At 34.8% G+C, this 16,291-nt stretch overlaps 1 protein-coding gene across 2 annotated transcripts in view; it reads right to left on the bottom strand.

The window, feature by feature from the left end:
• Window positions 1-16,291, bottom strand: part of LOC111142119 (nuclear receptor subfamily 2 group C member 1) — a 45,216-nt gene that overhangs the window by 15,073 nt on the left and 13,852 nt on the right. For both annotated transcript variants that reach the window (XM_022495088.1, XM_022495089.1), the window contains exons 4-9: window positions 13,586-13,667; window positions 11,470-11,649; window positions 10,297-10,444; window positions 10,110-10,200; window positions 6,140-6,324; window positions 4,823-4,988 (exon numbers count right to left, since the gene is read on the bottom strand). In XM_022495088.1, coding sequence (XP_022350796.1) covers window positions 4,823-4,988; window positions 6,140-6,324; window positions 10,110-10,200; window positions 10,297-10,444; window positions 11,470-11,649; window positions 13,586-13,667 — 852 coding nt within the window. The remainder of the gene's footprint in view (window positions 1-4,822; window positions 4,989-6,139; window positions 6,325-10,109; window positions 10,201-10,296; window positions 10,445-11,469; window positions 11,650-13,585; window positions 13,668-16,291) is intronic.

The raw sequence follows: 16,291 nt of genomic DNA, 5'->3' as shown, positions 1-16,291 counted from the left end.
AATCATCAGATCCCCACTGAGCAGAGAGCCCAATGCGGGCTGGGACTCAGGACTCCAGAATCATGACCTAAGCCGAAGGCAGAAAGATGTTCAACCTACTGAGCCACCCAGGTGCCCTAAGAATATTTTTTATTTAAAAAAAATTTTTTTTAAGATTTTAAAGTGTTCCTTACACCCAACAGGGGGCTCAAACTCACAATCCTGAGATTAAGAGTCGTACACTCCGGGATGCCTGGGTGGCTCAGTCGTTAAGCGTCTGCCTTCAGCTCAGGTCATGATCCCAGGGTCCTGGGTTTGAGCCCCGCATTGGACTCCTTGATTGGTAGGAAGCCTGCTTCTCCCTTTCCCATTCCCCCTACTTGTGTTCCCTCTCTCACTGTGTCTCTGTCAAATAAACAAAATCTTTAATTAAAAGAAAAAAAAAAAAGTCACAGACTCCAATGACTGAGCCAGCCAGGCACCCTGAGAATAATTTTTAAATGCTTGAGAAATGTTTACTGGAGCAGCAAATTAAAATGCCACTATTTAAAAAGAATTCTTAAGAGAACTATAGGCAAGCAGATATTAAACATCTTAAATATAATTATCAGGATGCAACTGTTTCTTTCTATATGTAAGTATATGAAAAACAAACTGGGAAAACTATAATACCTTTTCAGAATTGCCCAAGGGGAGTTGAGTGGGGAAAAGCCTGAAAGATCAGGGAATTACCAGAGATTACTAGTTTTAGGGGGCTGGAGTAAGTAGGATGCAAAACAACAGTTGTTTAAACAAATAGTTTAGTCACTTTTTTTTTTTTTAATATTTTATTTGTTTATTTGACAGAGAGAGATCACAAGCAGGCAGAAGGCAAGCAGAGAGAGAGGAGGAAACAGGCTCCCTGCTGAGCAGAGAGCCCTATGCGGGACTCGATCCCAGAACCCTGAGACCACAACCCGAGCTGAAGGCAGCGGCCCAACCCACTAAGCCACCCAGGTGCCCCTAGTTTAGTCACTTTTAAGAAGTAAAATAGTTACAGTATAAAAAATTAGACATAAAGGCTAAAAGATACAGATGTACCTTGACTGCTAGAATAGTGGTGGTAATGTTGAAAACTTTGTGCTTTCATCATAAAATTAAAATCATTTGCAATACATACTAGAGGAACTCATTATTTAAAAGACTGTCATGTTATATTACAAAGAGAAGAAATATCTCATAATTTATCTGTTTTAATACTTAATTTTCTTAAAGCAAGATACACCTCTAGCATCATGAATCAGTCAACGCTGGCTTAAGAAATAAGAATTTATTCAACAAGTCTTTTAGATTGCAAAGACAATGGTTTCTTCCTCTATATAAAGAAGATGAGTTTCTACTAAAGATGTTCAAGAGCTTCCCCCAAATACCTGTGGACTTTTAGGTTTATAAATTGAATTACACACATTTTAAAAACTGCGCACATTCAGCACATTGAGATGATTTTTTTCTTTTTTAAAGTAGGCTTCACGCCCAGAATGGAGCCGAATGTGGGGTTCAAACTCATGACCGCGAGATCAAGACCTGAGTTGAGGTCAAGAGTTGGATATTTAACCAACTGAGACACCCAGGTGCCCCAATATACTGAGATGACTTTTAAAAGAGTGTTGACTTGAATTAAACTTGGCTACCCATTTTAGAAGTTACTTGTCTACCATTACCTTTCTAGCACTTTCTGTAATTCTGATAATTAGCTAAATGATAGGATTTTAAAATAATCATTTGACTTGAGTTAGGAGATGCGAATTCTACTCCAACATGTCATTAATTAGTTGTGTGACCCTAGATTACACATTATAATTCAGCAAACACTGACTGAGATCTCTTTCTTTTCTTTCCTTTTTTTTTTTTTTTTTTTTTTAAGTAAATTCAACCGCCAATGTGGGACTCAAACTCACAACCCAAAAATCAAGAGTCACATACTCTACCAACTGAGGCAGCCAGGTGCCCCAACCAAGATATCACTGTAACATACTAAGCTAAATGCTGAGGCTTCAAAAGAAGAATAAAAGGGAAATGGAATGAGTTGCAGAAAGGGCTAAGAGAGGGATGGCATTTCTGATAAATGATGGTCAACTGAATCAAAATGTGTAAGGTCCTAAAAGGTCATGGACTTTATCTCATATGGGCAATAGAAAGTTAACGAAGGCTTTTAGGTAGCAGAGTAACATAACTGGATTTTTTTTTTTTTTTTAAGATTTTATTTATCTGAGAGAGAGTGCACACACACACACATGAAGAGGGGAGAAGGGGGAGAGGGAGAGGGCTAAGCAGGGAGCCTAACTAAGGGCTCGATCCCAGGACCTGAGCTGAAGGCAGATGTATAACCAACTGAGCCACTCAAGCGTCCCATAACTGGACTGATTTTTAATAAACATCACTCTGTTACCAGGGCAAAAAACAAGATGAAGAGACTGGAAGCAAAAACATTACACTAACAGTTTAGGTTAGAAATTTTAAAAGGCCTTGAAATATGGTGACAAAAATGAAGAGGAAAGGAGAAATTCAAACAAAAGAATGGTTAGGATTCAATTAGGGAATGGAAGGGAGTGAGGTGTGGGGAGAATGATGACGAGTCCCAAACATCAAAGATGGTGACCAGAAGGGCTATCGTTTTAATACTGAGATGATATGTATGAGAGAACAGTTTTGGAAATCACCTACCTCCGTCTCATACACTTATTTCTAAATGGGAATTCTATCCACCTTCATGATCTATGTAATCAAATAACAAGAATCAAGAATAAAGTATATGAAATCACACCAGAAACTCTGAAATTTAATAAAAATATTTAATATTTCTTTTGTCCTAGATTCTCCAGAACCAAATTCCAAGATGCATTATTAGACTATTTCTCCTGTTTGCATTGCTTTGAACAAGACACTGAAAACCTCCAAATCTTTTTCCATTCACAATGTATAAATGACAATACAAGTCCAAACTTTCACAACCAACTGTGATTAAGGCTCAAATGTAAGAATGTACACATGAAAGCATGTTGCAAACTACTGTGTACGTAAAAATGTATGATAGGAACAAAATCCTATTTAGCTCAGTTGTTAAGAGAAAACTGAGTTTTTGATCACAGATGTCAGGTTTTGAAACTCATGACTGTAAAACCTCAATGAGAAAGCCAACTACGAAAGTACTGAACTGGGAAGTGAGAGAAAGTAAAACTCTTGATTTCACAAAGGCTGTAAACAAGCATCAGAGAAAGAAGCTGTCTTTGTCAGGAGACCAAGAAAGTTCACAGTGCTGATTCTGAGGACACCCGAGAACAGCAGGTCAAAGACTATTCCAGAGACAGGAAAAAAGTTCTAATTTGCCTAACACATCCATCCATAACAAATATTTGAAAAAATCAAACATTTTGAGGACCAACATCAACAACTAAAAAAGGATGGCTTCTGCTTTCTATAGAAGTACTCTATACTTTTTACTTGCAATGGGTTCTCTTCCTATCTTCTTCCTTTCCTTCCCATTTAAATCCAAAGGTAGAAAATAAAAGACAGACAACAAAAGCATGTCTTTTATTCAGAATAAAAAAGCAATGGGGAAAATCAGTTTTGCCTTGCTCCACCCTTGTCCATAGCTCCTACCATAATTTTTAAGGATGACACTGATTATTCCCATTATCTTTTTTACCAGCCCCCCCAAATTTTCATGGACAGTACAAATAAAACATTTCTAATTTTTTTCATACAGGTTATCTTTGGTAAAATTTTACATGAAGATTGGTTTCACTGTTATGTTTTACTGACTGTATCAAATTACAGCACTTTATTAAGTCACTGAGTTTTCTTTGTGGCTACTTCTACCAAGTCAAATTTTATAAAATTTATAAATTTATAAAATATAAATTTTATCATATGCAGTTTTAGCCAATGTTAGATTTGTGTTATTTGTACCAGTCACACAAACCACTATTTGTTAACTGTTTATATTTTCATTAGAAACCCATGAAAACTTATAATCTAAAGTAAAGTTATACATAATTTCCTTCAGGTACTCTAGGACTGCTGTGTATTGCTAATTGAAATCTCCTATATATTTTTAATCACTTTGCATACGATTTGCTGAGAGTACTCATTGCTGGCAGAGAAAAGATACAGAATGGTTAAAATGGAGGGGTCAAAACATCTGAGTCTTAATATAGGGCCTCAATGGTCAGTGTTTCTATAGCTATAGTCTGAACATTATTTGAGTGCCAAAGTTATTTTCTAATATTCTACATGTATTATTTTCATAATAAATCAATGTATTTAGGGGAGCAAAAAAATAAACTACAAATGTACCTTCTCCAAAATGGTTAAAATATAAGAAGTTAAAAGCCAGAAGTTAAAATGTATTAAATAATTTTTACATTCTTAATACTGAGAGCTAGCTAATTAGGACAATACTAACAAATGGAATTCTTTATAGTTACTATGGTAGGAATAACTGGGTCTCACATACTAGCTTACGCTAAAGCACTGAAGAAAACCATGTATACAAACATGGTGAATGTCAATACTCAGGGTTAACAGCAACACTCCAAACTCATGTCTAAAATGTTCTAAAGGCTAGCTTTTATAAACTTAAAACCACTAATCGATATCACAACCATGATTTATAAACAGGATGCTTTATTGAGCCATCGCTTTCTGCAGCCAGATGTGCATGTTTCAGTTGCTATTTTGAATTCTATCAAGAATACTTCTGACTTTAAAAGCACAACAAATATACCTTGATTTCTGAAGGGAAGATTAAAATCAAAATGGATAATACAAGATTAAAAATTATATTTAAAAAATATGGAAATACCCTGAAAGCTACATGTGAGTCGCTGAGAAGTGGCCCCTCTTTTTCGATGTAATTTATGCTCGAGTCTCCAGCAATTAGGTGAAGGCTTCCTTCCATGCCCTCTACTGAGCTCTGACAGGCTGTGCTCTCTCCAGGATTCAGTGCTTTTGCAAGAGTGTCAAATGCCCTATTAGGAGACATTAGACACTTTGAGCTTGGTCAATCTCCAAAAAAATAAATAAATAAATAAAATCCTACATAAAATTCTGGAATTAAGATTTAGGCCTAAAAAATTATTGAGAATACAGAACTTCAGTGTATCACTGATTACTCTATTTCAGTGATACCTATACCTGCTTCCAATAAACTTCAATTATGTATAGTATGAAAAGCTGTATTATATTATATTAATGCATTATCAGAGAATGACAGTCTTTAAAAAAAAAAAACTTACATAATTACCAGGAGGAAAATCCCTTACACTTTGTCTCAAAACATGCTTTTACAAGTTATACATTTGATACTACAAGATAACAGCCCATTTACTTTATATACAGAAGTTATTTAGAAAGAATAAGGGCAAGAACTTATGTCAACTTCACTGCATTCTACACAACAGATTAGATTTTAATTTTACTTAAAAATTCAGAAAATATTTTAAAACTTACGTTAACACAGCTACATCTAATCTGTAAGAATCTTGAGATTAGGATGGCAAATAATGAACTAATGTTAGCAAATAACTATTCACTCCCCATATTTTTCAAAGACAGGCCTTTTAGAGTTCCTTAAAATCTCATGTTCAACAAAGTACTTATTGAGACTCTTAAATGCAGTTTCCGCAACATTTAGATGAACAGTGTGAAAAAAGCCTGAAGAGATCCAGTTTCTAAATCCCATATATTAATATCAAGAGAACAAAAACAGAATTCTTATACAAGTTTCCTGAAGTGTAACTCAAAATTGTAGTTGATTCAATTAAGTCCTTCAAATCTATTTTCATCATTTAAAAATTGGTGGGGAAAATGAACATGGCTGCTTGGAGTAAGGCAATTGTTTAACTCTAAATACACAGAAGATAAGATAACACGTTTAGCAAGAAAAAATTCCTAAATTTTATGATTACATTTCTAATCTTGTAATATTCATTTATTGCTCATTATTTGGAATGTAACCTACTGAATAATATTTCACACTGAATGTGCTTTTTCAGTGAAAACTTACTGTGCTTTAAATTTTCTAAGTCTAACAGAAATACTTGTTTTCTGAAACTTCTGTAAATAGTATTCGACATAAGATTATTTTAAGATATACCAATAAGATCAAAACAGACCTTACCTTGAAACATCACCATTAGTCTGCATTTCTTGATGAAAATCACACAAAGAGGTATCACCATTATTTAAGCTTTCAATCACAGACGTTTCATTACTATTCTGAGAAGGATCTTTAGTTTTTCCAAGATTTGCTAATGATGTAACCACACTGGCCAATGTACTTAAATCTCCCTGACAGGATTCAGCCTTTAAAAAAAAAAAAAAAAAAAAAAAGTATTAAAATCTGCAAATTGGGGTATCAGAGAACTTTTTGTCTGAAATATCCAATTCTAGATTATGAAATGACAAAATTAAAATATTCTAATTAAGATAAATGGAACCTAGAAAGTAAAATCAAAGAGCTCTGAGCCTTTAGAAACTTCCTGAGGAAAATGTTAAGTTTAAAAACATCAGGTACATTTCCTAGGAAATGTTTATATAAAAGTTACATTAAACCAAAAAGTATACTAATGATTAATATATTCACATCAACAATCCCTCCCTCTGTAAAAGGATCTTAGATGATCTTTTAAGTTCTTTTTTTAATTAAAATTCTGCCAATTTCCAAAACTCTCTATACAAACTATAAAGTTGTACGGAATGTATTAAAATTAATGTTACTGAAAAGAGGGAAAAAACGTAAATGTATTACTGAACAGAATTCTTAGAATGCCAATTTTCATCAGCCACTGTGTTAAATGTGTTAATACCAGGTGCTGTATAGGTGAAAAATCTCTTTACATATTTAAGATAATTTTTAAAAAAGATTTTATTTATTTATTTGACAGAGAGAAAAAGAGATTATGAGAATGAGTCGGGGGAGGGGCAGAAGGAGAAGCAGATTCTTCAGGGAGCAGGGAGCCTGACACGGGACTTAATTCCAGGACCCAGGATCATGATCTGAGCTGAAAGCAGATACCTGACCAACTGAGCCACCCAGGAGCCCATGATAATGGCCTTTTGCTATACACTGCATATTCTCCCATTTGTTTTTAGCTTTCATTTTTTGTTAATCATGTATATATTCTTTATTCACTAATTAGCTATTATTATTTTGTGAAAAAGTATTCTCTCTCCTTAACTCTTTGACTACCCAGAAACATAATTTCTGTAGGAAAGGCAGATAGGTGCTTGATTTTTCTTTATCAATTTTCAGAGCAATGAGTCAGTGCCCTTAGCAACCTCTACTGGCGACAAGTGAGTTTTAAGTACCACTTTAAATTCATAGATTTTTATATATTTGATACATTTAAATGAATCATTCTTGTTTAAATACTCAAATTATTCCATCCTAACCTAATGAGAGTCCCTTCAATTGCCTTCTATGGCCAATTGACAGAATCCTTTAATGAAATTTAATTTTTCTGTTTTAAAGTGCTTTTAATACCACAAAAACACACGTTTCCTTGATGTTTCATGTTATATCAATTCTTCAGTTTATGTGAAATTAGTTTTAGTGAACAGAATGAAACAATTTTTGTGCTTCCCAAATTAACAAATGGTCCGAGGATCATTTACTGAGAAACCTACTAGTTGTGGAGTTCTTACTTGGTTCCTACTTATATATGTATTTTATTTAATCCTTGTAACAACCCTGTGAAATAGGAATCATCATGCCTTTATTACTGACAAGAAGTATTACCTCTTGTCGTTCTGCAGCAAACAGTGGAGGCAAGACTGGGAAGTCAGGTCTGATGGGAAAGCCTATGCTCTAACCACTGTTCCAGGCTTCATATACTTGAATAAAAGGAGTTAACATTTTTAAGTGTTTTAATTTTCAACTAAAACTTAAACACATCTATTTTCTTCCATTTTATAACATGCCTACCTAGCTAGATTTTTAAGTTTTTGCCAATGAAGACTCTTAGGCAATGCAAAAAGACCGCATCTTGTGACCTGACAGTTTTGAGACTTTGTCAGAAACTTACCACACAAGATTGTTATTATAATTTAATACAAAGACATATAGAAAAGCAGTATCTGGGAAAATTGTAATTTCTCAACAAAACATAGTTGTCTTCCCTTCCTAAAGGAGTTAATATGTCAGTGCCGTCCTAACTACCATCCTAACCTTGAATCACGTATACAAGGTGAAGCAAAATCTTCTAATTCCAAAATATATGGTAAAAGGTCAAATCTCCCCACTTAATAACAAAATGCTAAAGCCCAACCTGTATGGTTGACACTCTTATTTGCCCTATTTTACAGATGAGGAAGGAAAGTGAAGCACTGACAGGTCAAATAACTTGCTCAAGGTTATGTAGCTAGTAAGTGGCAGATGAAATTTGATTCCAGAGCTCATGTATGAAGAATCCCTTAAGAATATCAAAAAACTAGGGGGCGCCTGGGTGGCTCAGTGGGTTGGGCCGCTGCCTTCGGCTCGGGTCATGGTCTCAGGGTCCTGGGATGGAGCCCTGCGTCGGGCTCTCTGCTCAGCGGGGAGCCTGCTTCCTCCTCTCTCTGCCTGCCTGTGATCTCTCTCTGTCGGATAAATAAATAAAATCTTAAAAAAAAAAAAAGAATATCAAAAAACTAATATAGAATAAATCTAGCCATAAATAGGATGAATAATCTTATAGGTTATATAAAACCAGATTACATTACAGGCTGAGAGAAATACTATTCATAGGCTACCTAAGATCTGTTTCTAGACATGAGTCTTCAGGAGAAATTTTTATTCTCATAAGGGGTTTCTGAACACTGCATAAATGCCACATGCTCCATCTAATAAGCCTTTTTTCCTTGAGACTCCTTGCTCAAAACAAAGACTCCAACCTTTAAGAGAAAACAGGTAACTTAGACACATAATGAAAGCTCTTGCAATTCTATTCCTACTCTTGACTCAAGTCAATGTTTTGAGTAAAAGATGTGCTAGGAAATTTCTTTTCACCTGAAATATTTTAAGTATTTCGTTACTATAAAATATGTAGGGGAGTATAAAAGAAATATTAAGAATTTTGCACTTGGGGCGCCTGGATGGAGCAGTTGGTTAAGCATCTGACTCTTGGTTTTGGCCCAGATTGTGATCTCAGGGTCATAAGATGAAGCCCTGAGTCAGGCTCTGTGCTCTCTCTCTCCCCCTCTCCCTCTGCCCCTCGTGCTCATGCTCTCTTTCTCCAAAATAAATAAGTAAATCTTAAAAAAAAGGGGGGGGGCTCCTGGGTGGCTCAGTGGGTTAAAGCCTCTGCCTTCGGCTCAGGGTTCTGGGATCGAGCCCCGCATCGGGCTCTCTCCTCAGCAGGGAGCCTGCTTCCTCCTCTCTCTCTCTGCCTGCCTCTCTGCCTACTTGTGATCTGTCAAATAAATAAATAAAAAATCTTAAAAAAAAAAAAAAGAAAGAAAAAAGGAATTTCACACTTAATAAAAATTTCTATTTCTGAGGACTTTTGAGATAAAAGAAACCTGTAAGACTTTTGTCTGTTACTTTCATTTTGAAGCTATAATTGTCCTAGGGCAATAATGAACATTTCTACTGATAGTTATTCCTATATGAGGACACACAAAATGGAGGCTATCCTGGTCACAAATCTAAACCCAAAGCAGCAAACACTTACAGGAAATACCTTTCAAGGGAACCTAACATATACCAATCACAATCCTCAACTCCGCTTTAACTAGCTCACCTTACCCTAAGAAGCAGGACCCACTAGCCTTATAAGGAAATCTTCAAGCTCCTAGTCAATAAGGCCCTTTCCATATTGCTGCTTCTAACGTTTTCTAAAACTCACGCTTGCCCAAAATCCCTCAGCAAGAGTGCTCTCCTGATCTATGGATTGTTTTCCCTTGAATAAAGCCATTAAATTTGTTACTAAACTGTTTTAGCTGTCACTTGACACTATCAAATAGTGGATCGTTTAAAAAAGCAACTTGTAATAGGGAATATTTAAGACCAGACCAATTAACCAAAGTAATGGCGGAGATGAAGAAAAGGGAAAAAATATTAAAAGCTAAAAAAAAAAATTTAAGCTTTAAATTAATTGCACTAAACACACCTTATCTGGTGTCGTCAGCACAGTTGACTCAGTTTTTATTCCAGATTGGTGAATATTCACAAACATTCCTGAATCTAACAGTCCTGCTGACCTGTAACAAACAAGTACACATTTTAGCCTTAGTTTCACTGGGAAGAAAAACAAAGGACCAGCTACTTAATCTATGTTTTGCTGGTTTGTACTATACCTTGCAGTTTCACTATCTGTTACAAAAGTTGGAGTTGCAGCTAATGGACTTCGAAGGTCTTTTCGGATGTAGATTTTTTCTGTTGAAGCGGCACAGTTGGAAGATTTTTCTCGTGATACTTCAATAGGTTTTCTTTCACACTGAACAGCTACAAAAATGCATGAAGCTATTACATCACAGTGCGGAATGTATAGGCAATTATAAATGTAACCATTCAGTCAGCAATGTTGTTCATGGGAGACAGTTACCATAACTGAACTCTAAAGATCATCTTTAGAAATTATTTCCAACTTCAACAAAGTTGCTTTGGAATAATAATTTGCATCTCTTGTTCTCTTTTCAAAGTCTACCTGACCCAGCTGTGGTAGAAATGTAGAGAAATTCTTATTTTTTAAAAGCTCACCATCAAGAAGGAAAAACTGAAGATAGGAGTCTCTTACCTATCTATGTGAGAGTTAAAAAAAATAATATCTTACCGACTGAAAGTAATACTAATAGAGAGCCACAAAAAAGCTAAATCTTTTATAGTTAAGGGCAGGGAGATTTTTGAGAAGTAATTCAACTGTTTATAATCTTCATTTATAAAATACAAGTAGTATATTTCACTTATTTTATAGGATTTTATTTCATGATACATAGGAGATAGTATAGTTTAGTTGTTAAATGTACATTTTCTGAGGAAAAAAAAAAAAAAACCTGCCAAGATTCAGATCTGAGTTCTGCCACTTATTAGTTATGTAACCTTGGGCAAGTTACTAAATCTGTTTACTCAAATGTAAAATGGCTAAGAGTAGTACCTACTGCACGGTATTTTGCTATGAGAAGAATAAGTTAATTCCTATGCTATACACAGAGTTAGGTATGGTGAGAACTCTCAATCAATATTAGCTACCCAACTTATCACCTTAGTAGTTTAATTGAAAACTAAACTGTTATCTAGTTAGGCATGTTTTTAAAAACCAAGTTCAAACATATATACATGCATAGCATACGGACAATAAATATATTGTTGAATGAATAAAAAATACATGCATATGTACACATTTCTAAACTGTTAGTTGGAATACTGTAAATTAAAAAGCATACATATTCACATATTGTGTTAACTGTGACATATTTCTAGAGGTTGGCTGAATTCTTAAAATTATGTTCTCCTTTAAAGCTAATACATACAATCTTGTCTCATTCCAAACGCAATACATCTCTGTAACCTGCAGTATTGACAGCGGTTTCGATGGTGTTTATTGATAATACAGTCCTTTGATCCTCGACATGAATAAACTAAATTTTTTCGGATGCTTCTTTTAAAAAATCCTTTGCAGCCTTCACAGGTTACTGCTCCATAGTGACGCCCTAGAGACAAGATGTTTAAGAAAACAAAAGTCACGTATTTTTTTTTTTTTAAGATTTTATTTATTTATTTGACAGAGATCACAAGTAGGCAGAGAAGCAGGCAGAGAGAGGGAGGAAGCAGGCTCCCCGCTGAGCAGAGAGCCCGATGCGGGGCTCGATCCCAGAACCCTGGGATCATGACCTGAGCCGAAAGCAGAGGCTTTAACCCACTGAGCCACCCAGGCGCCCCAAAAGTCACATATTTTTTAACAGAAATGGAAATAAGCCCATTTCTTCCCTTTAAGTAACAACAATATATGTAATGAAATGATTTTTGAGTCTGGGACATGGAAACATTTTTTAGGAGTTACTAAGCAGAGAATGAAACAACCATATTCTTTGATAAATATATTAAATAGTATGAATTTTTAATTCTGTAAAGTAACCTAAACAATGATATGGAAAATTTTGGAAAGAGGAAAAGCAAAACCACCCATAACACCATAAGTAAAAACTATTTTCACTTCTGAGATCACTTATAAATTATAATTCTCTTTTACATTATATAAGGATATTTTATTCTGAAAACTCTGCTTGAAAAAAAGATACATCAATTAGTATTTGAGCTACAGCATTCTCTTTTTTGGGGAGGCTGTGGGTGAGGAAGGATAGAGGGAGGAGGAGAGAAAGAATCTTAAGCATGCTACACGCTCTGTACAGAGCCTCTATGGGGCTTGATCTCACAACCCTGAGATCATGACCTAAGCTGAAATCAAGGGTAAGACATTTAATCAACTGAGCCTCCCAGGTACCCCTATAGTAATCTCTTCTCACTGTGGGTTCCACTTTTTAAGTTTCTAGAGAAATGTGTCACACTTTGATTAACCTACCACTTCACAGGCCATTTCTTTGATAAATATCTATTAAATTGAACATACTCTGGGAAAAGCTATAGTGGAGATTGTTGCAATGAAGCTATGGAAAAGATTAAAGATTATATATGAGTGAACATGGGTGCTTTCCTGTACTAAAATAACAATGACCATAACTAAAATGACATAAACCTGAGTACTAGTAATAGTATTTGGAGAAATGCTGCTCAGCTATGCACAGCATTAAAGAGTAATCAGAGCTTTTCCATCTCAATTCTATATACGTGGACTAGCAACAGGGCTTAGCAGGTAAGTCAGCAACAATGTTATGTATTAATAAGGACACAACTCATTTTTAAGCAATTCCTTTGACAAAACTGACTTTATTTTCAAGAAAAATTTCCACATATTCAGTTTACATTTAAAAAGCAAAATTTGGGGTGCCTGGGTGGCTCAGTTGGTTAGGCAGCTGCCATCGGCTCAGGTCATGATCCTAGAGTCTGGGATCAAGCTCTGCATCGGTCTCCCTGCTCAGTGGAGAGCCTGCTTCTCCCTCTCCCTCTGCCAGTCACTCTGTCTGCTTGTGTTCTCTATTTCTCTGCCAAATGAATAAATAAAAGATTTAAAAAAATTTAAAAAAAAAAAGCAGAAGTCTTTGGGGGACCTAGGTGGCATAGTTGGTTAAGTCCTTGACTCTTGGTTTTGGATCAGATCATGATCTCAGGGTCATGAAACTGAGCCTTGTGTGGGGCTCCAAGCTCAGTGTGGAGTCTGCTTAAGTTTTTCTCCCTCTCTCTCTTTGCCATCCTAATAAATAAGCAAATCTTTTTTCTGCTGTTTTTCACAATTCTTCAAAATATGCATTTTTATGTCATTGGAAGAACAAATTAAATTGCATTCAAGTAAAATAAAACTTTAGATGAATAAAAAGCTTTGGGGAAAAATCAGTTAAATTTTATAGGCTTCAAATATGAATCATAAAAACAACATGCTCTTTTCTTTTTACTTTGAGAAGAAGAAACATGGTAGTGTGGTAGTTATTTTAACAACACAACACACATAGAAGGTTATTTTTAAAATGTTACCTGATGCTTTGTCTCCACATACTACGCAAAGATCAAAAACCTTATTTGGTCCTTGGTCCGGGGAAGAATTATCTGTTAAGAGCTAAAGAAAACCCCCCAAAACAAAAAAACCAGAACAATAATTTGTTAATAATGCTTTTAAGTAAAATGTAAAAGAACAGTCTTACTTATTGTTTTCTTTCTTGTAAGTTATTCTGAGACTTTGAACTCTATTATGCATATATCAATTAAACTATTTTCTTTATATATAAAGAAAAATTTCAATGTTACTAGAAACAAAGATAGGAAAAATGCCTTTTAAATTTGTTTCATAACAATCTCATTAAACACTATTAAACACTCAAATACATGAGTATTTAATGTATCTTACCTATTAAGCATTTATTATTCATTATTCATTCAACATATCAAATTACTGCAGCAATTATCAGCCCTATCATGACATGTCTTTAAACAGCTCAAAATTTTTCCACATGGAAAAATAATCTATAAAATCATAGAAAGATAATTGAATTTTAAAAATAGAATAGTTAAAATTTTTTTGAATTATTTACTTATAATTATGGAAAAGATTGATAAATATTCCATCAATGAGTTATCTAAGATTTGGAACAGGTGTAATCATCGACAGCCTGGGCTAAAGAGTGTAATAAACAGTAGCAGGTTAGTGGAACTGGGTGGAGAGGCCTTGGGCAAATTACAAACTCTCTTAAATTATATAAAGAGCTAATCACTTAGTTGCAGCTAATAGATTGCTGTAAAAGAAGCACTAGCTTTTTCTTTTATCTTCTAACCTTTTAATCTTTTTTTTCCCCCAATCTTTTGAAACGTGAAGAGATTACTTCAATCCCCAAAATGTGATTGGGCGTTCACCATAGAGCCTCCTGGCTTTCAAACAACCCACACACCAATCCTCCACTTGGACTCTTTTTCATCTCTTAGGGAAATGAATGCCTTCAGGAGTAATTCTGATTTAAAAAACTTTAAACAGTCCTTAAAATAGCTGTCCCTTGCTATGTTATAATGGCATAATTTCTTCTGATCTCATGATAAAAATTTAGTTTTTAACAGAAACTTTAAAAAAATAGCTGTCCTTTGAAAGTATCTATGAAAGGTATCACTCTTTTTCTTAATAGTGCATCTATTGTGAATGGTGCTAATCTTTTATCTGCTATTATTCCTAAGGGTAGAAGAAATATTGACAAAGGGATTTGCCCACATCCTTTAGGTCACTAGATCAGAAATCCAATCTTCTTGGCCTGGGGGAATTTTATCCTATACCTGTTTCTGTTTTTTTACCCTGACGGGTGATCCATAAAGTAGGCAAATTACCAATATTATCTTTTTTTCTTGAAACAGAGAAATTTTTTTTAGAAGAACAACTTTACAGTGAAGAAATTTGATACATACTACTTCACCCAGGTGGTGAAGATCAATGTCACCAGTTATAAAACATGATGATAGTAAGTACACTTGATATGACGTGATGAAAATAGCACTTAACCTCTGTGATCCTGCTCACCAAAACCAACAATCCCAGTCTAATCATGAGAAAAACAGTAGTCAAAATCCCATAGCAGGGCCATCTACAATATACCTGACCAGTAAACCTCAAAATCATCAAGGTCATCAAATACAAGGAAAGTCTGAGAAACTGTCACTGCTAACAGGAATCTAAGAAGACGTGATGACTAAATGTAATATGGTATCCTGGAACCAAAAAGAATATTAGGTAAAAATCAGGGAAAGCTAAAAACATCTATGGATTTTAGTAAATAATATATAAAAATCAGCTCACTAGTCATAATAAAGGTATCATATTAATATAAAATGTTAATAGGAGAAACTGTTGAGAGGTTATATGGAGACTGTACTAACAGTTCAATATTTCTGTAACTAAAACTTTTTAAATTGAATCTGTCGATAAAAAGAACTTAAGGTATTCGTGATGTTATAAATTTTTTTAGTGACTTCTGCCTTGTTGATAAAGTAACTTCTTATAAATCCCATCCACTTTTTACCTTAGGTGTTTCTAAAAATAATATAAATGATGCAATTAGAAGAATAACAGAATCTATCAGAACATAAAGGGAAAATTTTGTATTTTATGAATTAGTTCTTCAATCCTAAAAGGAATTTTCTTTGATCAGGTTTTCATCACAAAACAGAGAATTCAATTTTAAGTGGGAAACTCCACCAAAAAGTCTCCAAAGGCAAACTTAAGGGTTTGTTTGGATTTATGTTCAATCACAGGAACCATCAGTGAAAATATCTACATAATCATGGGCATGCAGCGTGTATAAGCCTTAACTCTTCAAAAAATATGTAAGTAGCAAAAATTAAAATGATGTGAAGTTAATCTAGACTACTGACTGACTTCTAGTGTTAAAGCAGACGGTGGGAATAAAATGGTCTGCTACATGAAGGAAGATACAGATGACAACCAAGGAGGCATCTGTCAAAGACGCAGCCATAATACTGACTTCTTGATCCGGCAGCTTCTTGTTGCCTAGGCAGCATGGTCTTGGAAAGTGCTACTATCATGAAGGGGCTTTTAATTTGGCAGTTTCCTAACCATGCAGAAGCAGCAGGTCTCTTACACGCCAGTTCTGCAGCACCTCTATTCTGCAGGTTATTCTTGGAAACCTGAACTGGAGCTGTATCTTCAGCCTTCCCAACAATTCTGTGAATTCTCTATACCCTTTA

Source organism: Enhydra lutris, unplaced genomic scaffold (assembly GCF_002288905.1).
Source record: "Enhydra lutris kenyoni isolate GAN:26980312 unplaced genomic scaffold, ASM228890v2 scaffoldscaffold7, whole genome shotgun sequence".
Taxonomy (NCBI): Eukaryota; Metazoa; Chordata; class Mammalia; order Carnivora; family Mustelidae; genus Enhydra; species Enhydra lutris.
The sequence above is the reverse complement of the archived record's forward strand: the minus strand, read 5'-3'. Positions and strand labels throughout refer to the sequence as shown.